Source organism: Geotrypetes seraphini, chromosome 9 (genome assembly GCF_902459505.1).
Source record: "Geotrypetes seraphini chromosome 9, aGeoSer1.1, whole genome shotgun sequence".
Taxonomy (NCBI): domain Eukaryota; kingdom Metazoa; phylum Chordata; class Amphibia; order Gymnophiona; family Dermophiidae; genus Geotrypetes; species Geotrypetes seraphini.
This window is the reverse complement of record NC_047092.1, coordinates 21,849,951-21,873,998: the sequence shown is the minus strand read 5'-3', so window position 1 is coordinate 21,873,998 and position 24,048 is coordinate 21,849,951. Positions and strand designations below refer to the sequence as shown.

The following is a 24,048-nucleotide window of genomic DNA, read 5'->3' as shown; positions in this document are numbered from 1 at the left end:
CATGCAATTTTTTTTTCTCAAACATATTCATTGTGGATTAGCTGAAAAACTGAAAGGATGAGTGTGTCCACAATAATGGGTTGAGAACCATTGCAAATGTACGTTACCATACTTTTTGGCACACTTTCCTGTTATTTATTAGGTAATATACTCAAGGGTAAGTTTCTCCAGCTGTCTGTACCTATATATTCAAGCACACTTCATAAAAATAAGGTCATTCTAATCTACGCTACATATGGTGCCATTCAGCTTCTCTAAACTTTATCTTTATATCCAGGTTCAATTATTTGTAAAAAGGCAGCAGAATCTCTCAGGGCCCTGGTGCTAGATGTGAAATATGGGAGTGCAGCCCTCTATAAGACTTTGGACAGTGCCAGAGAGCTGGCTAAGAGCATGGTGAGTATGAGCCAACCCACTGTCCTTTAACAATATCCATGAAGGGAATGTTAGGGTTGCTAGTGAGAAGAGTGTAGTTTGAGATCGATTCATTTAGAATACTATGTACAATTCTTAAGATAGTACCTTCAAAAATAAAACCAGAGGACATAATTTGAGGTTGAGGGGTGGTAGATTTAAGAGCAATGTTAGGAAATTCTACTTTACGGAGAGGATGGTGGATGCCTGGAATGCGCTCCCGAGTGAGGTGGTGGAGAGGAAAACAGTGACTGAGTTCAAAGAAGCGTGGGATGAACACAGAGGATCTAGAATCAGAAAATAATATTAAATATTGAACTAAGGCCAGTACTGGGCAGACTTGCACGGTCTGTGTCTGTATATGGCCATTTGGGGGAGGATGGGCTGGAGAGGGCTTCAATGGCTGGTCAGATATAGATGGGTTGGAGTTGGTTTTGACAGAGATTTAGGCAGTTGGAACCCAAGCACGGTACCGGGTAGAGCTTTGGATTCTTGCCCAGAAATAGCTAAGAAGAAAAAATTAAAAAAATTTAAATTAAATCATGTTGGGCAGACTAGATGGACCATTTGGGTCTTTATCTGCCATCATCTACTATGTTACTATATAAACAGGATGGAGTCAGCCCAGAGGAAGGCTACTAAAATGGTCAGTGGTCTTCAGCATAAGGTGCACAGAGACAGACTTAAAGATTTCAATATATACTTTGGAGGAAAAGTGGGAGGGGGAGATATGACAGATGTTTAAATATCTATGTAGCATAAATGTATAAGAGGTGAGTCTCTTTTAATTGAGAGGAAACTCGGCGGCATAGGATGAATTTGAAAGGGGACAGAAGTAACCTTTGAAAATACTTTTTCAAGGAAAGGGTGATGAATGTTTGGAATGGCCTCCCGGTGGAGGTGGTGGAGAGAAAGAGTGTATCTGAATTCAAGACAGCTTGGAACAAGTACATTGGATCTCTAAAGGAGAGGAGGGGATAGTGGATTGCATGGTTGGGCCATATGGTCTTTATCCACCTTCATTTTTCTATTTCGGTGCTAGGCTATATATGGATTAAATGTTGGTGGTCTAATCTCCATTATGAATATTCCAAAATCATTTAATTGTGCAAGACCTAGACAGTGCTGTAAGATGAATTTTCCCTCTGCTTCATTTGTTCGAGTCTACCTTTGCCTATGAGAGACCTAAAATTTGAAATAGTCTACACCTTTCCATTTAAGACAGCTTGAATCATATTATCAGTTTAGGAAAGCATATTTAAAAGTAATTGTGTATTGACATAATTGTAGCTTGAGGGCTAATAATATTGTAAACCGCATCAAATCCTTGTTGAAATCTGCAGTTTCTAAGAAACAATATACATATAGTATATAGTATAGAAGAACTCAGTTTCACGTTTCATCCTGTTAGGCTAGTACGATGAAAGCTCACATTCTTGTTTTCAGGAATATGGCAGGTTCCTTTGATATAGTCAGACACATTTTTTTTTGTCTTTCTAGCAAGATAAGCCAGTGGTTCTCTTTCTGCCCTCTGAGCAAACTGGATGGGCTAATTTAGTGTTTGATTGGCATCGTTAATGTTGCTCTGTTAACATAATACCTTGACTACCATTTCTCTAGATCTAAAGCAAAGTGGAGCATGGGCAGGGACGGTGTTCAAAAGCTCTTCCCAAGTAGATGGGGGTCATATAGAAAGACCCATCATCTGTAGCACCGTAGATACATTTGAATCAAGACCTGCTTTAAACTTTTCTGTATCAAAGTTTTATTTTATATGAGATGCTCCCAAAATGTTCCTTAAGAGCAGTTCAATAATCAGGATTGATTTGCTTGTTCTTCGTGACTTACAGCCATTATAGTTCCCCTTAGATCAGTTTTCAGCTTTCCTAAAAAAAAATATCAAAAAATCAGAAAAGAACTTTGAATTGACACTTCTGCCAAAGCTCCATGATGTACCCATGGAAAAGAAAATTGATACCATAAGTTAGGTTCAGAAGCCCAACACGTAACATTTGCATGTGTTAAGTTCTTAGCAATGGGTTACTTCTTGTTAAGGCCCTTTTCAGTTCTCAGTCCCACTGTCATTTCATCACACAGCACCTCAAGGGTTACTCATTAGTTGCCTGTGAGTTTGACCGGTATTGGACAGATTTGTATGGTTTGTGTCCCATATATGATTCGGTGTAGGATGAGTTGGGGAGGGCATCAATGAGAATTCCACTAACTTGGAACATGAGGACGTTACTGGCCAGACTTTACAGTAGATATCTGGCAAACAACGGGATGGCTGGATAGGCTGGAGTGAGCTTAGATGGCAACTTCAGCAGTAAAAACCTAGGACAATATGAGGTGGACTTTAGTCTATGCCAGAAATATCAAAGAAGAGACAAGTTAATTTAATCATGTATTTTTAATGAGACTAACTAATGGGCCGACTGGATGGAGCATTCAGGTCTTTGGCTGCCATCATTTACAGGAATTGTAAATGGTGAGGAACTCCAATGGTGAGGAATAATAGAAGGCAAGAGCAAAGTGGAAATGTCCAATCAGATTGGTGCACAAAAAAGTGTCTTTCAACTCATCTGATAAATCCAATGGTCTTTATTAATCCAAATTAGCTCATACATCCAAAGCAACTCAACGACTCGACATGATCATGTTTCGGCCACCCGGCCTGCATCAGGAGTCTTAGGAGTCTTTGGGTATCAAATAGTCTCAAATGGTCTAAAGCAAAACGAACAAACCGTTGCTCCGAATCTGTAACACCACAGAATAACACAGTGAGGAATAATAGAAGCCACTAGGAGGAAAGCACACAAAAGAAGGGTTATAAGGTAGGGTCATTTTCATTTCCAGACATAACAGTTGCACTCCAGCAAAGATGCTGTGGGGTATCTTAAAATTTGTGAGGGCATTTCCTCAATCCAGTGGCTCTACAGATCAGTATTAAAGCTATTGACGTTGGCTTTTAGGTTTGTGCTTTGTATATGACTTTGACTCCTTTCATTCTGGGTGAATCTCACCATCTCCCTCTTCCAGAAGGTCACTTTCACCTCGGCATGTGGTAGTTCTGAAAACGGAATCTCCAGATCAATTCTAGGAGCCTCACAGAGACCACATGTCCACTCTTTCTACAGTCTTGCATGCACATTTTTGTGCTTCAAATGGAAAATTGTGCACACAGGTCATGGAACAGTGCCAGATATGTACATAAGTTAATTGCCTTATTAGGTGTAAATTGACACTAACAGCTAATAATTGGCGCTTGTTGGAGTTAATTGACACTTGCATTTAGGCCTAGGTGTTATTTGCATTTAGGCCTAGGTGTTATTCTCACTATGTAACTGCCAGAGGGGCATGGAAAAAGAACTTTACATGAACATAAGAACATAAGAAGTTGCCTCCGCTGAGGCAGACCAGAGATCCATCTTGCCCAGTGGTCCGCTCCCGTGGCGGCCCATCAGGCCCAATTGCCTGAACAGTGTCCCTGACTAATTTTGTAACTGCCTCTAATCCTCTAATCTTATCCCTATAACCTACCTCTACTCCTATCTGTACCCCTCAATCCCTTTGTCTAAGCTTTTAGAATACTGTTAGTTACACACAGAACTATTGTATTTAGGCACGACCAACTGTTATACCTGCCCTAGAGCTTGCATAAGTACTCGCGCTTGGTTACTCCTGCAACTGTGGCCTTATGCTAGTATTCTGTACCAGCAATTTATGGCTTCATTGCAATTATAGAATTTGCACTTACGACATACACTTTAAGTGTCTAACTTTAGGAGACCTGAACAGAATTAGCCCTTGATATCAGACCCAATATTTTGGATAACCCTTTCCCCCCCCCCCCCGAGATATCAAGAAAAATTACAGGTTTTTATACCTACCCCACATCCAGCAACTCTCCTCTTCTCAAATCCATGGCCTCCTGGCATCCACCTTCCTATATCTGAACCCCGACCCTCCCTGGTGTACCTTATAGGTGTCCCCAGCGCCAGCAGCAATTCTTTTTTGCTGCTGGCACCAGCCAGCCCTCCAAGGCTTCCCACTGCCACATCTTGCCCTTGCTGATGCCACTTCCTATTTCCTGTCAGGCAGAGAGAAGCCTGAGGAGCCAGTGCCGGCAGCAAAAATGAACTCATGTTAATGAAAAGTATGACTGATGGTTTTATAACAATTTTGGTTTTTATGACTATATGGAATTTTTTTCTTGTTTTATGATGGTATTTTTATGTAGTAAGTCAATTTTATTGTGTGTGTTTTATTATACTCCGCTTTGATAAAAGCAGATTATAAATAAATAAATAAACTGCTCCTGGTGCAAGGGACACCTGTAAGGTACGCCAGGGAGGGATAGGGTTCGAACTAAGGACAGATGCCAGGAGGCTACAGAGTTGAGAGAAGGAGAGATGGGGCAGCATGGTGCCATCACTGGCTGGGCCTGGGAAGCTACACAACTGCTTGATATACTCTGATACCTATAAGAGAGGAATAGGGACTGGATAGGCAAGCCTTTACTAAATGATGCCTACAGTAAGGTAGACCAAATTGGCTAACAAGACTTAATTTCTGGCTTTTTAAAATTCCTGACATTTACCCATTTCCTTTTCCTCTCCAATCTCTTCTTTTTCCCACCCCCTCACTTTTCTCATCTCCTCTGGCAGGTCACTGTGGGAAATCAGCTGGGAATTAACACTGCGGCTGTGCTCACCACAATGGACTATCCACTTGGGCAGCGGGTTGGCAACTCCCTGGAAGTGATAGAGTCCCTGGAATGTCTGAAAGGCCGAGGACCTGCTGACCTGAGAGAACTGGTGACCAAGATAGGTGTGGGGAACTAAATGTTATATGCTCAGTGGAATTAATGTGAGATCTCGTAAATAGCTGCTATTGCTCCTCTGAAAGGAGTTTTGGCTACTTTAACGTTGAAGACACATTGGGCTAGACAATACCTCTAAAAATATCAAATATTTATTCAGATTGAGGGCACAGTAATACAGTGACATGTTGACACAGTAAATAACTCAAAGAAAGGACAAAATGTGCCACATAAAAATCCAAGACAAAAAGCAAAAGGGTGAGACCAAAATGTCTATTTGCTTAGCAATAAATTCTACTCATTGTGGGAAAGGACATCATACATTTTTTAGTATCAGATCATAGGATCTCTTATAACACAGAGTTATTCCAGATTCACATCTTGTGCTTCAACTGTGTAATCATCCGTCCATTCCCACCTCCAGTTAACTAATTCAATAACTTAATCAAATATCTCTAATATTATCAATCCCTTCAGCTTATTAGCATGTATAAAAATGTCCCCAATTTCTCAAACAATGATAAAAATTTTCCAGTAATGAAATGAAGATGAGCTAAGTGTTGTCATTGCAATGAAATACATTATTTGAGAAATTGGGGACACTTTATTGGCAATGGGATCTAGCTAGGTACTTGGGACCTGGGTTGGCCACTGTTGGAAACAGGATACTGGGCTTGATGGACCTTCGGTCTGTCCCAGTATGGCAATTCTTGTTCTTATGTGAGCTGAGTATAGGACAATCAAGCCATTGTGACATCACTGATGACTTTGGCTCTTAGGCACTGGTGGAATGAGGCATTATGACATCACAATCTCAGCTCTGGAATGTTGCTACTCTTTGGGTTTCTGCCAGATACTTAGGACCTGGGTTAGCCACAGTTGGAAACAGGATACTGGGCTTGATGGACCTTCAGACTGCCCCAGTATGACAATTCTTATGTTCTTATGTGAGCCAAATATAGGACAATCAAGCCATTGTGACATCACTGATGAGGTTGGCTCTTAGGCATTGGTGGAATGAGGCATTATGAGATCACAATATGAGCTCTAGAATGTTGCTACTCTTTGGGTTTCTGCAGGTACTTGAGACCTGGGCTGGCCACTGCTGGAAACAGAATACTGGGGTTGAAGGACCTTTGGTCTGTCCCAGTAAATTTTGTATCAGAACGCAGCTATTAGGCATGGGACACACACTCACACATCTCACGCACAACAGCTACATCCATACTGTGGCTGAAAACATACAAACAAACAAAAATAAATTGCTCCAGAGCTCCTGCGATCGAGAACTGTACTGGGTCTGCGCAGAAGAGCTGTGTCTACCACTTAGCTCCAGGTGCTAGGCACAGTTCTTCCCCCATTTTCTGGGCTACTCGGCACAAATAGCATGCATATGATTTGAATGCTATTTGTACTGAACATGCCCCCAGAAAACCAAAATCTTTCTGAACACGGTATTTTGTACCAGTTGCTGGAGCTTTGTGCATCCAGCCCCTGAGTCCTTATCTTTACAATCTATGATTTGATGGGTCAGCCAGGGTGTAACCTCTTTCCAATCAAGGACTGCCCTCAATGACCAGGCTCTTTTTCTAGTAATCCGTTCAACTTGCCCTCTGGCTTTATGGGTGTTTTTTCTTTCCTTCCCTGACCTTGCAGGAACAGACATCCAGTCACCTTGACAGCATGTGTGCTCTCTCTCTCCTCCTTCAAGTGAACCTGTTTTTCGCCCATTGCACAAACTTAGCATCCTATATCTACCAATTTATCACCTCTGTAATAAGAAACTCTACAGAACTTCACTCTCTCTATTCAGTACCACTGTTCAATATTTCAAAGGCTTTTGCCTTAAGGCCACAAGCTTTTGATTTTCTGTTATTAACTGTAAATCCAGATCAGCCAAATCTCCCACTTTTGTGTCTTCTCCTGCATCCCCAATGATGAACCATGATCTCTCATTGAGTGGCTTCCCACGCATCGGCAGCAAGAAAAGGCATTTTATGAAGGCATTTAGCTGCTGCCTTGGGAAGGCCATTCCTTTTGCTTCTGGCCACCAATAGGCTTGGTCAGGGGTGGAACAATGGGCAGGGTGGGGGCAGACCCTTAATCTCTCACTGAGTAGGTTAGCCCTCTTGGCATCTCTGTAAATTAGTTATGTTTATTTGCAATAAAGTGAAATTTCATGAAAGAATAGGGTTTTCTGGTGAATAATGATATGCAAGGTTTATACTCTGGTGAATTTCCATGTGCATGCTTATGAAAATTGTTACCCCTAGTTCATTCTCTCCCACCCACCCACCCAACTAGGTAGGTAACATATATTTGAAAATGACAGAAATGTTTGTTTTATAGGAGGTTACTTGCTGTGGATGTGCCAGAAGGCAAAAACACCAGAAAGTGGCTGTGAAAAAATTGGTGAAACCCTGGGCAATGGGTCTGCATTGAGAAAATTTCAGGCTATGCTGGAAGCTCAAGGGGTAAAGCATGCCACTGCTCAAGCCCTCTGTGCAGAAAAGGTAGATTATTTCCAAATCTTCAGGCTTGCTCCATACCAAGAGGAGTTACACGCTGAGAATGAAGGTAAGGAAGCAGAATCAAAGGAAACTGCTCTAGCAAGTTCTTACGGGTCTTGTTCTGAGATGATCTGTCTGTTTAGCCTGCTACCTAATGAGCTGCAGTCTGTGTGATCTTTATGGATGTATTGCTTTTGTATGTGTGCTCTTTGGAATTTTCTTAAGAAAGTTTGCAAAAGGAAAAACAACATGTTCATACATACAAAACGTTATGCTGGAGATGGTGGTTGATTAGATAGATAGAATTTCTGAGGTCTAGATTCATGGAATAGATGGATGAGAAGGAAAACAAATGGATGAAGGGATGATTTGAAGGATGTGAAATGAAATAGAAGGAATCAATTGAGCAGAGGGTTGATTGAATGATGTCAGATTGAATACTGGATATCTGAAAAAGTAATGGACAGATGAATATACAATTTGTTAGATCTCATCTGGAGTATATTGTATCCAATTCTGGAGGCTGTTTGTCCATAATAACAGAGAAAAGCAGTGGGCTGAGAAGCCTGATTCAGATCCTACTGTAGTTCCTTCTGACTTTTGGCAAGTCCCCAGTGCCTTGGGCACAAATTTAGATTTTAAGCTCTTCAGACACAGGAAAATATCTACTGAACCTGAATATAACATGCCTTGAGTTACAACAACAACAAAAAAAAGCCATGAGTTAAATCCAAACTCCCTTCCCTACCAAAACGAGACTTAAGAAAAGAAAGAGAAGACAGTCAAATACCTCAAAGGTATAAACAATGCAGTCAACCTTGTAGAACACGAGCTCCTGAGATGAGGTTCAAAATGGTCTAAGCAAGAATTAATATTAAAAAAAAAGTAAAGGGTAATGGATGCAAGGATTGCTCTTCCACTGAAGCTAGAAGAAGCTCAAAGAGTAACATAGTTCAAGAAAGAGGATGGGATCCCTAGTATCCATGCAATGAAGGAAAAGATAGAGATCAACTGTGGTCTATCCCCATGTGAAGGAGTCTATAGGAAGCCACCACTCTCCCTTAGTGATACTCCTTCACAGTGGCAGAACCACCTTAAACCTTACATTCTCACCCAAGAGAAAATGGCATGGGAGGGAGGTTGGAGTTAAGAGGGCATGCTCCAGGGATTATAAAGGCTAAGGGCACAACTAGGCTGAGGAGGCCTGGAGGTAAGCAGTGAAGCCTCACTGCATATGCCTCTACCACCTATGTGTGAATTGCAACCACAAAAGTTCAACTTGGGATTTTGCAGAGCTGTATTTCTGACCCAGCCAGGCATCCGGCAGCATATGTCATTTACTAAACATTGTAGTGGTAATTTGGGGGGACTGAAGCCAGAGTCATGTGGAGTATGCTGCTTTGCTGAGAGACAATAGTGTACACGATGGCCAAGCAAGGGTAGGCCATAAGAGGACTAGCTTTATGTTTATGTTTTCCCATACTTGTGGAACAAAGAGAGAAATCCAACTGAACTGCAGTAGATGTCAAGCAATAGAAAACCAAAGAAAAATACTGAAGACGATATACTTGATGCCAAGTCTTTATTTCTATTAATGAACGTAGTTATTTCAGAGTTGTCCTCCTTGGTGATAAAGGAACAAGGACCCAACATGGTCCATGCTTCGATTAACACTTCTTCCACATTATCATACTCCAGAAAAAGAAGAAAATTGGGCAGGCTAAATGGACTAAGAGTTCATAACTGTCATCGTTTTCTCTGAATGGGATGAAGGAGGGTAACAAGATGATAGATAAATTGCCTGTTAGAGAATCATGTAGCATTGTCATATGACACTATTTTATTTGGCATGTCTATGAGAGCTAAATGTCAAATATCTGCTAACAATAACAGGCTTTTGATGATATTAACAGGAGTTGCCATCCAACAAATAACATATAATTGGAAGGACTGTAGAAGACTGAATTATTGTTTTTGGTGGAATTCAGTTTGTCATGTGTATAAAATGGAAAGAGCATTGGCAATTCAAAAAGGTTATTATAATAAATTTAAGGATGTGTGGGGACCATTATTAAATTATAGTAATGAATAAGTTACACTTTTCCCAATTTTAATACACATGTGGATTTGGGATGGGGGGGTTCTTGGTTTTCCATTAAGAATATATATATGAAGGTCATAAGATATTATTTTGAGAGGGCATATATTAGATATATATGAATTTGGGAGGGGGTGGGGGTTAAATCTTATTGATGTAAGATATTGAAGACTTTTCAAGTGATGTTGTATTATAATTGTTTGATATTTACGTGCACTTGATGTAAGTTATAAAATGAATAAAGAATTAAAAAAAAAAAGATGATAGATAAGTAGGCTGATGGTTGAATGGATTAACTGATGGGTATTCAGAGAACAGAGTGCAATCATTGTAATTGAGACAATGTAAGCCATGAAATTTTATTACAGTGGTGGATGCTAAACTTAATTGTTGAATAGGTCTACCAACTAAACAAAAAAACAAACCAACACCACACAACAAGCTGGGTACGAAGAGAGGAAAAGGATGTCAGAAACCTGCTCAGTGCTGAATGGAAAACCAATGTCCGAGACTTAGGGCCTGTTTTACAAAGCTGCACTGTCAGCTGCCACGCGGCAACAGCCCCGAAGCCCTTTAAATTTCTATGGGCTTCGGGACCGTTACCGCACTGCATCCGCTACTGCGGCTTTGTAAAACAGGCCCTTAATGGTTCCAGCTTTCAATCTCTGATCCTAAAAATCTCTCTTTTTATAACTTTAACTACAGTATATTTTTATTTATTTTTATATAAATTTTCTATATCGTTTTTATCCAAAACGGTTTACAAGGGGTTGCATACATAAAATGTTAAAAGTCTGTATAAAATAAAAAATAAAATTGACATATTCAGTGTAGCATAAATTCAATGTAGTATAAATCAATTGCTCAGAAAAATGCATTAACACATAGTTGAGGCTTCAACATTTTCCGAAAAGAATTCCTATCGCTACATTTTCAAATCTGGCCAACAAGGCTGTTCCATAGTTTATCTCCTGCACATGTAAAATTCATAGAGTTCATGTTTACATGTTTAGGGTTGGCCTTTGCTTTCAGCAATGCAGCAGGGACCTTTGTGGTTGATAACGGGACATCATATTCTTAAAGATTTCAGGCATCGTACCATATAAGAATTGATGACATAACACGATTGCCTTGTATTGAATTCAAAACGCAACTGGTAACCAATGCAGTTGTTGAAGATATGGAGTAATATGCTCATATCTTTGATGTTCCAGTTATCAACCTAGCTGCGGCATTCTGGACCACCTGCAATGCCCTACACCTGGTCTTAAGTTATTCCCAGGTACAGGACATTGCAGTAGTCCAGCCGTGACAAGACCATTGCTTGTACAACAGTACGGAAGTCAAATAATGACAGCATTGGTTTCACCCGGTACAGTAAGTGTATTTGTGCAAAACATATTTGCACTGTTTATAATATTGTGCTGAGTGACTTAACACCATCCCGTTGCAAAACATGCAAACTCATGCAAAAATATGTAATAATCCATCTTATGGTAAAATATTTCCTTATAAACATTTAATCAATAAGGAAAATGTATAAATCTTGTGACCGCTGACACTTATCTTAACATGCAGCCTGAACCAATGGGACCCTTTTCACCAGACAATACCAGCTTCCTCAGGGGTCTCAATTATAGGCAGCTCCAAATTCTATAAAGCAAACAAACATCATCAACAAGACTGTCCTATCACTCGGCATGATATTATTGTTAAAGTTATAAAAAGAGAGAGATTTCGGAACCATTCAGCGCAGAGCAGGTTTCTGAGATCCTTTTCCTCTCTTCTTACACAGCTTGCTGTGTTTAATAGAGGGGTTTGTTTTTTGTCTAGTTGGTAGTACAAAGTGACCCTCCTTCCATCTTTTTTGTGGGTGGTGTTGAACAGGTACAAGTGAATTGTTTTGTTTATTTTACTCTTATCAAAATTGACAAAGATTAGGGGACACTGAATGAAATTGCATGGAAATACTTTTAAAACAAACAGGAGGAAATATTTTTTTCATTCAAAGAATAGTTAAGTTCTGGAGCTCGTTGCCAGAGGATGTGGTAATTGTGGCTAACATAGCTGGGTTTAAGAAAGGTTTCTACAAGTTCCTGGAGGAATAGTCCATAGTTTGCTACTGAAACAGGCATGGGAGAAATCACGACTTGCCCTGGGATCTATAGCATGGAATGTTGCTACGATTTGAGTTTCTGCCAGGTACTTCTAGCCTGGATTGGCCACTGAAGAAACAGGATGCTGGGCTAGATGGACCATTGGTCTGACCCAGTATGACTATTCTTATGTTCTTATTATGGTTTCAGCATAGTCTCATAGTCCCAGCATCCCAGCATCACCAGTCCCCCTCCCAGCATTAATAGCTCACCCTACCTGAAGGCCCCCCCACATATGAGCATAAGCCCAGTACATAAGAGCCTTCCCTTCTCCCTGTTACTTAAGGGCCTGAGAATTAGCCTGAGGCCACAATTCCATCACCCCCTGAGGCCCTGGGCTTATTGAGGGTTCATAGTGTCTAGTAGGGACGGTGCCCACTTGCTTTTGCCTCATGACTGCTAGGATCCAAAATGGCCACTTAGACCTCTAATAGCAATACCATTAAATTACCACTAAAGATCGAGCTTCAATACATCGGCAAAATGGATGTTAATTTTAGATGTGCAGTTAGGGATGGGGTTTTGGGTAGGGTTACCAGATTTTCCTGGACAAGTCCTCCTTTTGAGGACATGTCCGGGGGTCCAGACGACTTTTCAAAACCCAGCACTTTGTCCAGGTTTTGAAAAGCCTCCCTCAAAATTGACGTCGGGCAGCGAGTGACATCATCGTGTCGCATTCCCTTCTGCCCGACTGTAGGGATTGAACACAGCACACACACATGCAGGATAAGAGTCAGGTGGAGGCGTTGCCGTGGCAAGCTCCGAGCTCCTTTTATTATGCTTCCATGCTAATGACATCATAGTAACTCCCTCGATTACATGTCTAATGATTGGTGGATACAAAGTCACATGCATTTACATCAACTCAGCACTTAGGCAATGCCTGAATAACACGTAGACAAAACCTGAGTCTTTGCACGTAGTCAATGCCTGTCAGCTGATGTCCTATTCCAAATAAGGACTGCTTAAATAAGATAAGGGTTAATTTGTGACAGGTAAGGTGGAGAGAGGGAATGATTCAGCATTCTTTCACAAGGGCTTAGAAATCAGTGTGCTGACCTTGCCCTGTTTCAGAATGGTGTCCCTTCACCCGACCAGAGCAGGCAGCAGGGGTCGGGTCTAAGGGGTCTGGATTTTCCAAATGGAAAATCTGGTAACCTTAGTTTTGGGGATATTTGCATTATGATGGGGCCACATTTTCTGAGGAAGCAACAATTTTAAGAAGAAGCTCTCTTGTCTAGGAGAGGGTGGGAAGTATTTGTTTTAAACTCATGTCCAGCTTTCTATAATCACTGTTCCCTCTGGACGTGGAAGGACTGGTAGAAGCAGCCCAGCTCCTACGAGAGGCTTTACATTTGGGAGAGCTCTACACATCCTTTCTAAAATGCTGCACCATGTAATTACGGAAAACCTGATCTTTTCTTTCACATTATGGTCTCTGTTTAGGCACTGTGGAGACCATCCAGGCCATGGCCTTGGCTGAAGTGCTAAGTGAATTGGGAGCGGGACGAAGCAAAGCAGGGCAGTCAATCAACCTAAGTGTGGGAGCTGAACTTCTGGTAAATGTCGGGCAACGCATTGCCAAAGGTAAGTCTCTGGCAATACGGAAGGCTGGCTTTGGAGGATAGGAAAGTGTTGGGCCAGATCAAGGGAAGTTCTAGGCTGGGTAACTGTGAGGGACTAACAGTTACGTTCTCTTATTTGCTGTGAAGGTACCCCATGGATCAGAGTTTACTATGAAAAACCAGAACTCCAGGACACCCACAGACACACCCTGCAAGCAGCACTAGTGCTTTCAGACTGCCCACCCTTCACTCCAGGCTCCAGAATCACTGAAATTCTCACTTCATGAGCCACGAAGTAGAACGATGTCAAAGCAACAGGAGAACAGCCTCTCAACAGTCAGCTCAGGACATTCAACATCGGGGACGGCCCTGGGCCACGGCATCGCTGATAAAGAGCACCAACATCCCAGTCCAGTCTACTTTCAGACTCTAAGAGTAGTGTATCGCAAACAGTGTATCGCCTGAGATTTCAGGTGTGCTGCAACACATTGGCGAGGAGAGTCGTCCATGCCAGCTGACTGCCACAGGACATGACTCTTGTGGCCAGAGGCATGACCCGTAGGAAGTTAACTGGAACGGATGACTCTCCTCCTCTCTCCGCAGCTCCCAGATCACTCCACCGAAGCGAGTTGCGGCCAGATGGGCTTCTGCGCACTTGCCTTCTGGCCGGGGCACTGGATTTAGTGTGCTGCCAGCCAGAAAGTTTGCGAGACACTGCTCTAGAGGGACAGATGCTATTCTGGTATTATGGCACCCTTTACCATCAGTGACCTGAACAAATGCCTTACCTAGTCCAGTAGGAGGGAGAGACTTGAGAGAGAGGAGGAGATACTAGATCACAGGAGGGGGTTGGGGGAGAGGCACAAATGCAAAAGTTGGCTTAGGGCACCAAAGTCCCTTGAGTCAACCCTGTTCAAAGTTGTGGGGAGTCTTTCACTTAAAAGGAAGCTCTGGAATGAGAGGGCACAGGATAAAGTTAAGAGGTGATAAATAATCTAAGGAAATACTTTTTTACAGAAAGGGTGGTAAACGCGTGGAACAGTGTCCCAGAAGAGGTGGTGGAGACAGAGACTGTGTCTGAATTCAAGAATAGGCAGGTGGGATAGGCAGGTGGGATCTCTTAGAGAGAAGAAGAGATCTGAAGAGAAGAGAAGAGTCTGTGGATGGGCAGACTGGATGGCCATTTGGCCTTTATCTGCCATCATCCAGTCTGTCCATCCACAATAACCATTATCTCTTCCTCTCTCTAAGAGATCCCACGTGCCTATCCCGCACTTTCTTGAATTCAGACGCAGTCTGTCTCTACCATCTCTTCCGGGAGACTCTTCCAAAGACAGAAACACAGCACAAAGGAAGTAGATATAAAGAACACATACTTGCCAACATTTGAACACCTTTAAAGTGGTCCTCGGTGCACTGGATCCTTACAGGAGCTAGTGGCATCAAATAATAGAGAAGTATTAGCTGACAACATTGGCTTTTGTTCTTCCTTGATATTCTCATAATACTATTGCTCTGACAAGAAATCAAAAACCATGCATCTTGATCAAGTAACACTGATTTAACACAAAAATGTTATCATTTAATCAATGCTTCAGCTATGTACAACTAATAATATTGTAGAAATAAACATTCACAGAAATTTCCTCTCAGGATTTTAAGAATGTTATACACCACAAAACTAATGGATCAGTTGTCACTATAGCCTGCAAATGTTTCTTAACAATTTATTTACAAAACCTTTGATGTATTCCATGCACTATTGCTAAAATAAATGGAATTAAAACATTTGATTTTTTGTTTTTCTGACCCAGAACAATTTTTATCATTAATACCTGTGATCACTAATCAGAAACACTTTCATAGATAATAACTGCTGTCCAGAATATTCATAGGTATTATCTGGACAGTGCCTCTGAATATCTTTACAGATTGTCCCAGATATTACTAGGGCAGACCGAGGTGAAATTCAATCCACTATCCAGATAACATAGGAAAGCCTTTTTGCTGTCCTAAGTATGTGGACAGTGACCAAAAAACTCAGATTAATTTGGGTGCTGATCACATTATCTGGATATTTGATGCCAGCTACTAGTTGGATACTAGCACTGAATATCTAGATATTTGGCCAATGCAGCTGGCATTTAACAAAGCATTAAATATTGACTCTATAAAACCAATTCTGCAAGGTCCGCCTAAAGCAGGGGTGTCAAACTCAATCACATAAAGGGCCGAAATCTAAACCATAGGCTAAGTCGCGGGCTGACTTTTTTATTAAGATACTTAGGGGGTCTTTTTATTAAGGTACGTTAACCGATTAAGCGCACACTAAATGCGCACCTTAATAAAAGCACCCCTTAGTCCTAGTAGAAGTATAGGGTTACAACCTCTCCAACCCCACACCGGCTCTGTGATGGGCCAAAATTAAAAACTTGGACAAATCAGTTTTTGTTCTATCAAAAGAGACCTTACTTTTTTTAGTTCCCAAAATATACTCCTCTTCCACTGTGCACATAGTGCAGAAATAACATGCCACACCACTGGATTATGGATGGTCTCCAGCAGCTTTCCAGACTCAAATTACAAATAACTTCCAGGAGGTTATAACTGTATGACTGATAATCATAGACAGAGACAGAGTTGTAACCTGCAAAGAACAGCTATGGTCAGCTTTGGAGGACTCAGCGTCCATGGGCCTTTGAAGCAGCTGTCAATTTATGTGAGAGCATGTGTCAGCATCCTAGGAACCTGGTTGTCTGATTTGAAATTATAGTCTAGGAGGGCAATGCTTAAAAGGCATTTCCAAACAGAAAAGAGTGTTTCTTCCTAATTCTGTATTCTGCACCACAATGTGCAAATGGTTTGGGAACTTACCTCTTCGATAACTTTTCTTTTAAAATTTTCAGGCAGGCAGCCGGGAAAGTGCAGGCAGCCAGGAGGACGAGGTGATGGCAGCCAGGGGTGTGTGTGCAGGCGACCATGAGCATGAAGAGCGGCAGCAGTAGAGTGTTGGGAGCACAGCAACACACAGCTTGGCGGCCATGAAATTTGAGGCACGTGAATCTACAGATGGCCCGCCGGAAGACATCAGCTGTAGATTCACATGCCTCAAGTCTCGTGGCCACCACGCCGTGCAACGCTGTGTTCCTGACGCTCTCTACTGCTAAGCTGGCCTGCCAGAAGGTATCAGCTGTAGCTTCACGTGCCTCAATTCTCATGGCAGAGTAGTATAGACTTGAGACGCGAGAATCTACAGCTGATGCCTTCCGGCGGATCAGCTTAATTGCAAATTTTTCATTGTCTGGCGGGCCAAATTTTATGACACCATGGGCCAGAGTTTGACATGTCTGGCCTAAAGCTAGGTGCCATAGGGCCAGTATTAGAGAGGAGAGGAATTGGGTGGGCCCCTCCGTAATCTCTGCCCTGGGCCCCAGCATGTCTGTCACCTCCCCAATTTCTCCAGCCACCAAATTTCCTCCCATCCAGCATCTCTCCCTTCCTCCTCCTCCCCAATCCCTGAGTCCACACATACCCTCCCTTCCAGCATCCTTCCCTTCATTTAAAAATCAGCTGCTTCAGGGGGCCCACATGATCTGAGATGTCCTTCCCTTCTCCCCACCTGATGCCCTCACCTTTTAAAATGCAAAAAGGTTACCAACGTGGCAGAGATTCTCTAGCGCTACTCGCATCTTCCCCAGTGCTGTTCTTCTGCCACGGTCTGCTCCTTTCTGACACAAATTCCTATTTCCAATTGGGCAGACTGTGGAAGGGGAACAGCACTGGGGAAGCCGTGAGCAGCACTATAGAATTGCTGCCGTGGCATTGACTCCTTTAGCTTTGTAATGGAGTGGGGTTAAGGGAAGGACATTTTGGCCCAAGGAAACCCAGGGCAGCTACCCTCTTTGCATGCCCCCCTCCCCCCCCCCCAATTCTGGCCCTGGTTGTGCGCCAGAGTTTATAGAATACTGCCATTTACATGCAGGATTGGCACCACTAATTAGCTCATATGTGCATAAGTGCTTGGCACTATTCTATACACTGGCACACAAATTGCCTAGTGCATAACCAAAAAAGGGCTATACCGATGGGCAGAGCATGGACATGTCACCATGCAGCAGTTTTGGAGGCTGTATCTGGCTAAGGTTGTAAAGAGACAAAGCAGTTCAGAACAAGGCAAGGAAAGTGTTATGGGCTTGAGCCCAAAGACATGCAAGAAAAGACTGGAAGATATGTATACTCTAGAGGAGAGAAGGGACAGGGGAGATAAACCTGCATCTTCAGGGCGTAACTAGCATTGGAGATTTTGGTGTAAAACTAGAGGGTGTAAATTGAGGTTACGGAGTGGTAGACTTATCAGTAATGTTCAGAAATTCTTTTTCATGGAGGTGGTCAATGCCTGGAATGCCCTCTCAAGGGAGGTGGTGGAAATGAAAATAGTGACAGAATTCAAAAAAGCATGGAAGTAAAACCTGGATGTCTCAATCTGTCCTCCTTTATCTGGAGACATATGGTTACTCTAATAATGCACCAAGATAATGATAGCAGAAATCCAGGACTGGCCAAAAAGTCTCTCTCCTGGAATGAGTAACTTGGTAGATCTGGATATTCCAGTTGAAACAAACTGATTGCAGAGTGCAGAGGTTGGCAGCTGGAAAGGAGGTTGCTGACTTCTTCCTGCTGGAGCATTTTCAGTAGTGGATCTCATCTGTTGGTGAAGACTGGGCATCTCTGCCAGCAAAAAATGCAGGTACTTTCTCTCTGTGGAAGCTGTAAATAAACACTAGCTTATGCTCTGAATTAACAACTGTTAGTTAATATATCGATATATGAGCTTAAAGGCAGACATAGTATGTAGAGAATGACAAGGGGACAAATTTTTCCCCATCCCTGCAGGAACTAATTTTCCCATCCCGACGAGTTCTGTCCCTGTTCCTGCCCCATTCCTGAAAGCTCTGTCCTTATCTGCACAAGCCTCAAACACTTTAAAATCATAAGTGTTTGAGGATTGTGTGGTTAAGGCAGAGCTTACAGGAATGGGGCAGGGGCAGGGCCAGGACAGGGAAATTGAGATCCTTCAAGGAAGGGAAAAAATTTGTCCCCATGTCATTCTCTAATAGTATGCTCTAAAACCTGCTCCTTATATAGGTAATGTGACATTTTAGCTGACAAAGGGATAGCATAAATGCATAAAAGATTTATTATCACAAGTGCATAGGTTAGTCTAATGACTTCATCCATATGGTTTTACATCTTTGGGATAAACTCCACAGAACTGGTAACTGTTCAAGATATGAATGCCCTACCATGTTGTCCTTTCCTGAAGGTCTCAGGGTCATGTTCTGTCATTCACATTTAAACTGCATCTGGGGAAAGGATTATTAACCAGAGACTTACAACGTTATAGAGACTGAGCTGAGATATCAATTAATTTTTTTTCCACATCTCTAGTGGGCTTAGAATCGGGCAATGGAGGGTTAAATGATTTTGACTAGGATTACAGGGGGCTGCAATGGGAATCGAACCCAGTTGCCACCATTAGGCACCTCCATTACCCTTTTTTTCCCCTCTGTGGTTTACAACACAAAGGGATCCCCCTTCTTTCCAAACCAGAGCACTGAACGTCGACATAATTTTTTTTGTAGACTACTTGGTTAGAACATTGTTTAATATCATTTGAAAATGTGACTTAAGTGAGCAGACGAATACAGATCTCACTGACACGAAAAAAAAAATATGTGAGCCAGCAAGTTGCAGCGCTTTTTTCTTTTCTTTTCTTCCTTACAACAGACGGTGCTGTTGGTGGTCACTTTAGGAACCAACGAAAGCCACAAAACGAAACTGATACCCCTTTCCACAGCCGAGCTGGTGCCGCGGCATAACCGACCCTATGACAACCAGGAACGAGAAAGTTCGTTCCCCATTAAGAAGAAGGAGGAGGGGGACACTTTTAAGAGGAACACCACTGGCAGGAAGACGTGCGGAGGAGCAGCGTGAAAAGGGGAGTCCAAAACCGGACAAAAGGAGCTGTGGTCAAGGAGTTTGGTGAGGAGATTGCCGGGGTAAGGTAAGCCCGGAGGAGGGTTTGGGCGGGAAGAGATGCTGGATCCTTGACCGGGGGGGAAGAAGGAGGCCGGCCGCGCCCAGGCAGGGAGAAGGGAGGGGAGACGCAAAGCATTTGCTCTTTCTGAGAGGGGTTTCTATCTATTAAAAGAGGAGGAAGTGAAAGGAGGGTCCCCTTGCTCAGCAAAATCCCGGCTCCTTTCAATGATCTGAGTTTGATGTCCCCTAATGGGCGATGCTGGAAGGGATAAGGTCTCAAAGTCCCTCCTTGAGGGCCGCAATCCAGTCGGGTTTTCAGGATTTCCTCAATGAATAGGCATGAGATCTATGTGCATGCACTGCTTTCAATGCATATTCATTGGGGAAATCCTGAAAACCCGACTGGATTGCGGCTCTCAAGGAGGGACTTTGAGATCCCTGAAAGATGGAGAGTAAAGAGAAATAAGGGATGTCTGAAGGTGGATGGAAGGGGAGAGGGAGGAATATTTGGGGGGGGGGGGGGAGAAGTTATTTAGTTTTGGAAAGTACATAATAAATGGCAACCTGCTGCTCTTTACAGCTTTCACCCCTCTGTGGCCCTGTTTAAAGCCTGAAGGTCATTTAAGTTTGCTTTGCTCCTTCTATATAGGAATATTCTGTTTATCCTAAATTATTTTTGAATTTGGTCGCTGTTTTTGTATATATCACCTCCCCAGAGAAGGTATTCTAGACAGCCACTGCCCTCTCAGCAAAATAAGATGCTGCTACTTTGGAGGTTGGGTAGAGAAGGGAAGGGTAGATGCTTTACTACAGAAGGGAGGAGAGTGGTAGGGTGTTGGGGGCTCACCCAGCTTGTATCATACTACTGAGTCATCCCTCCCTTTTTACCTTTTCACCACATATTCCCTCATTAGAAAGAGCATAGGAAGGGAAGAAAAAACTGTGGGGATTCTACATAGTAACATAGTAGACAAAAGCAGATAAAGACCTGTGTGGGCCATCTCAGTCTAACAATGATCAAATCCCAGTGCCGCTCCCTGTGACCTTGGGCAAGTCATTTAATCCTCCATTGCAGCTGGAACAAAATTAGTACCTGTATGTAAGGGTGTGTGTGTGTGTGTGTATATATATATATATAATCCAAAGGAAATTTGTTAAGTCGTACCCTAACTGTTTCACATAATAAAAGCATTAAAAAGTACAAAATGTTAGTCATTTTAATATACTTGTTTTTGTTATTTACTGATTGATCTGTCCAGTTTTTGAGTAAATCTTATTCATATTTTCCCTACACTCGGATTCTCCTCTCTTTCTTTTAATTTGAACTCAATATTGTCTGCTCTTTTTTTCTCTTATTTGTATAAAGTTCTCATTATTATTTAATATAATTTAGAATGTAAACCGCTGAGGTCTGCAATATGGTGATGCGCTATAACAAATGATAATTAACATAACATTTATGTTTTATAGGAGTCTAGAAATGTTCAGAACTGCTCAGACTCTGTACCACAGGTGGCTTTCTTTATACCCTTCTCAATACTCAAAAGCCTCAACAGTATTATGGAGCTCCTGGCAATTCCCAAAAGGAAACTTCACATCTAAAGAAAGTATCATGGACAAGGGACCTGGTGGCTGCCTAATTTTGCAGAGAGGTCAGAGAGGATTTAAAACTACTGCTTGTAAGGACTTGAGGGTGCCTGAATGGACACTATGGAGAAACAGGATATGGAAAACCTTCTCTGCTGGTCCTGGTAGACACTTATCACTGTCATCATCTTTGAACAATCAGAGCACAAAACCTAGCTCTGGCACCTTGCTGAAGCTGCAGTCACGCATACTGGTGGTAGGCTTGATAGCAGGTATGGTCCTAGCTGGTGTGATGTACATGCAGTGGGAAAAGAATAGGAAGCACAAGTTGCAACGCATGCAACAACTTAAGCAGTTGGCTGTGGGTCAAGGAGATTTTAATTTAGTGGATCAAACTGGGAAGCCTAGATGTAAGAAGGATTTTTTTGGCCACTGGGTGCTCCTATACTTTGGCTTCACCCACTGTCCAGACATTTGCCCAGATGAACTTGAGAAGATTACAGAGGTAGTACACTTGCTAGATCAGGACAGTTCTGTGCCTCAGGTCCTGCCTGTTTTTGTGACTGTGGATCCTGAGAGGGACGATGTTGCAGCCGTGGCCAAATATGTGAAAGACTTTCACCCACGCTTGCTGGGACTGACTGGTAGTCCTGAGCAGGTACGGGATGCAGGCAAGGCCTATCGAGTGTACTACAGTACAGGGCCCAAAGATGATGATGATGACTATATTGTGGACCACACTGTGATTGTCTATCTGCTGAATCCTGACGGTCTTTTCACAGACTACTACACTCGCAGCAAAACAGCACCGCAAATAGCAGCAAGTATGAAGAAGCACATGCAGACCTACAGGTCACTTTTTAGCTGAATAAGCTTGACCGAGATCTTTGCTTCTGCGAGAGGAAGGAAATAAGTACATCTGTGCAGTGCTGTTTGAAGGGGAGACTGTATGGGTAAAGAGCATGGAAATGAAAAGATAAGAGGCTTGGATGTTTCAACTCGGACTTCTTAAATTACAGCAATACATATTTAAATGTAAGAGTAAATGATATGTCCAGTGCAGGGAAAGGTAACTGTGGCTCTGATCTTCAAGCACTCCTCCTTCTTTATTGGAGGTGTCCTTCTTATTTTTAAGAAACTTATCAATTATGTACCTAGGTAGGAAGCAACAAAATGATTATGGCAACTCTAACCTCCTTTATGCATTTGACTATGGTTATTGATTATGGCTTTTCTTATTATGGCATTATTTCATGTGTTGTTTGCTTAACATTTTTTAAAACTTAAAATCTGACTCGGTTTTTAATTTTTCATACTTGCTTTCCAAGCAAGGTATTTATTTTCTGGGATGAATGGGTAGGTAGTGGGATAGGGGAGATAAATGTGCTGAAAAAGATTGGTGAGGACACTATATGAGGGGGGTAATAACAGGATGGGGGAGGGGAGTGGGCTCCTGGCTTTGTATTCCTATCAGAATGCTCGCCTGTTGCTGGCAGTGATTTCATGTATCAAACTATGGATCCATCTTACGAAGCCACAGTAGCATGTCTCTACATGGCATCGCATTTACCTCACAGGAATCGCTTCTGCTGCGTTCCACAGCTTTCTAAAAGGGGCCCTAAGTCAACGAAAAGCAAATGCAAACTGCAACTTCCATTATATCTGGAAGTCTAGAGTCCTGTTAACACATTAATGGAGCTCTTAAAGATTTCTTCACTTTAGTAAGAGGGTCCTAGTAGTTCATGCCGGTTAAAATCTTCACTCCTGGCCGTTTATCACTATGAAAGCATTTCTGCTTATCTAACCTTATTGCATGTTCTGTAGCACTTTGACTCCTGCCAGATTGGGAAGGGAGGCCAACACAAAAAAGTGTGCAGTACAGCGTCGGAGACTTATTTACACTGTTATATACTGATAGTTATTATAAATTGCATAGTGCAGTTTACATCAGTATCAAAACACAACATGTCATCAGTACAATAAATCCCCTAATAAAACCCAGCTTTCAAATGCAATCTATCCAAAAGCCTGAAACTGTTTCATAAAGAAATAAAACAAAAAAACTAAGGAAATAAGGTGATACCTTTTTTATTGGACTAACTAAATGCATTACATGATGACCTTTCAAAGGTAACCCTGCTTCAGTTCAGAAATAAATGTTGACAAATATCAGTGTATATATATATAGTAACATAGTAGATGATGGCAGATAAAGACCCGAATGGTCCATCCAGTCCGCCCAACCTGATTCAATTCAAATCTTTTTTTTTTTTTTTCCTCTTAGCTATTTCTGGGCGAGAATCCAAAGCTCTACCCGGCACTGTGCCTGGGTTCCAACCGCCGAAATCTCCGTCAAGACCCACTCCAGCCCACCTACACCCTCCCAGCCACTGAAGCCCTCCCCTGCCCATCCTCCTCCAAACGGCCATACACAGACGCAGACCGTACAAGTCTGCCCAGTAACTGGCCTAGTTCAATCTTTAATATTATTTTCTGATTCTAAATCTGTGTTCATCCCACGCTTCTTTGAACTCAGTCACAGTTTTACTCTCCACCACCTAGTGGGAAAGAAAGCCCAAATTGCTGTTAGGTCCTGTGTCTGGTAGGTGTCAAAATACCTCATCATTTTGATTTCAAAGGTTTTACATTCTTGGATTGTCTTAAAGTTCATTTTTAGTATTCTTACCATAAAATCATTAGGGCAGTAGTCAGTTTTTTCAAAGTGTTGTTCAACAGCGGTGACATCCTGGTTGCTATGATATCCATGTAGGTTGATTCTGGTCTTTAGCATTTGACTTGTTTCACCAATGTAACATGCCTCTTTGCAGTGAATGATGTCTACCACATTAGAAGGTGA

General features: G+C 42.2%; 2 protein-coding genes across 8 annotated transcripts in view; both read left to right on the top strand.

The window, feature by feature from the left end:
* Positions 1–14,629, top strand: part of TYMP (thymidine phosphorylase) — a 51,342-nt gene extending 36,713 nt beyond the window's left edge. For all 6 annotated transcript variants that reach the window (XM_033959348.1, XM_033959343.1, XM_033959346.1 and 3 more), the window contains 5 exons: positions 278–396; positions 5,082–5,244; positions 7,586–7,813; positions 13,447–13,587; positions 13,713–14,629. In XM_033959348.1, the coding sequence (XP_033815239.1) occupies positions 278–396; positions 5,082–5,244; positions 7,586–7,813; positions 13,447–13,587; positions 13,713–13,852 (791 nt within the window). In that variant the 3' untranslated portion in view covers positions 13,853–14,629. The remainder of the gene's footprint in view (positions 1–277; positions 397–5,081; positions 5,245–7,585; positions 7,814–13,446; positions 13,588–13,712) is intronic.
* Positions 14,630–19,503: 4,874 nt separating this feature from the next.
* Positions 19,504–23,285, top strand: LOC117366386 (protein SCO2 homolog, mitochondrial). 2 transcript variants are annotated; one of them, XM_033957678.1, is made up of 2 exons: positions 19,504–19,629; positions 21,075–23,285. In XM_033957678.1, exon 2 carries the CDS (start codon positions 21,085–21,087, stop codon positions 22,057–22,059), a length of 975 nt encoding a protein of 324 aa, XP_033813569.1. In that variant the 5' UTR covers positions 19,504–19,629; positions 21,075–21,084; the 3' UTR covers positions 22,060–23,285. The 2 variants fall into 2 exon arrangements, with proteins under 2 accessions (XP_033813569.1, XP_033813570.1); XM_033957679.1 differs by having other exon boundaries at positions 19,523–19,624.
* The last annotated feature ends 763 nt before the right edge of the window (positions 23,286–24,048 follow it).

Excerpts from the sequence above, each read along its gene's own strand:
- LOC117366386 (XM_033957678.1), top strand. The coding sequence starts at position 21,085 with ATGTTCAGAACTGCTCAGACTCTGTACCACAGGTGGCTTTCTTTATAC.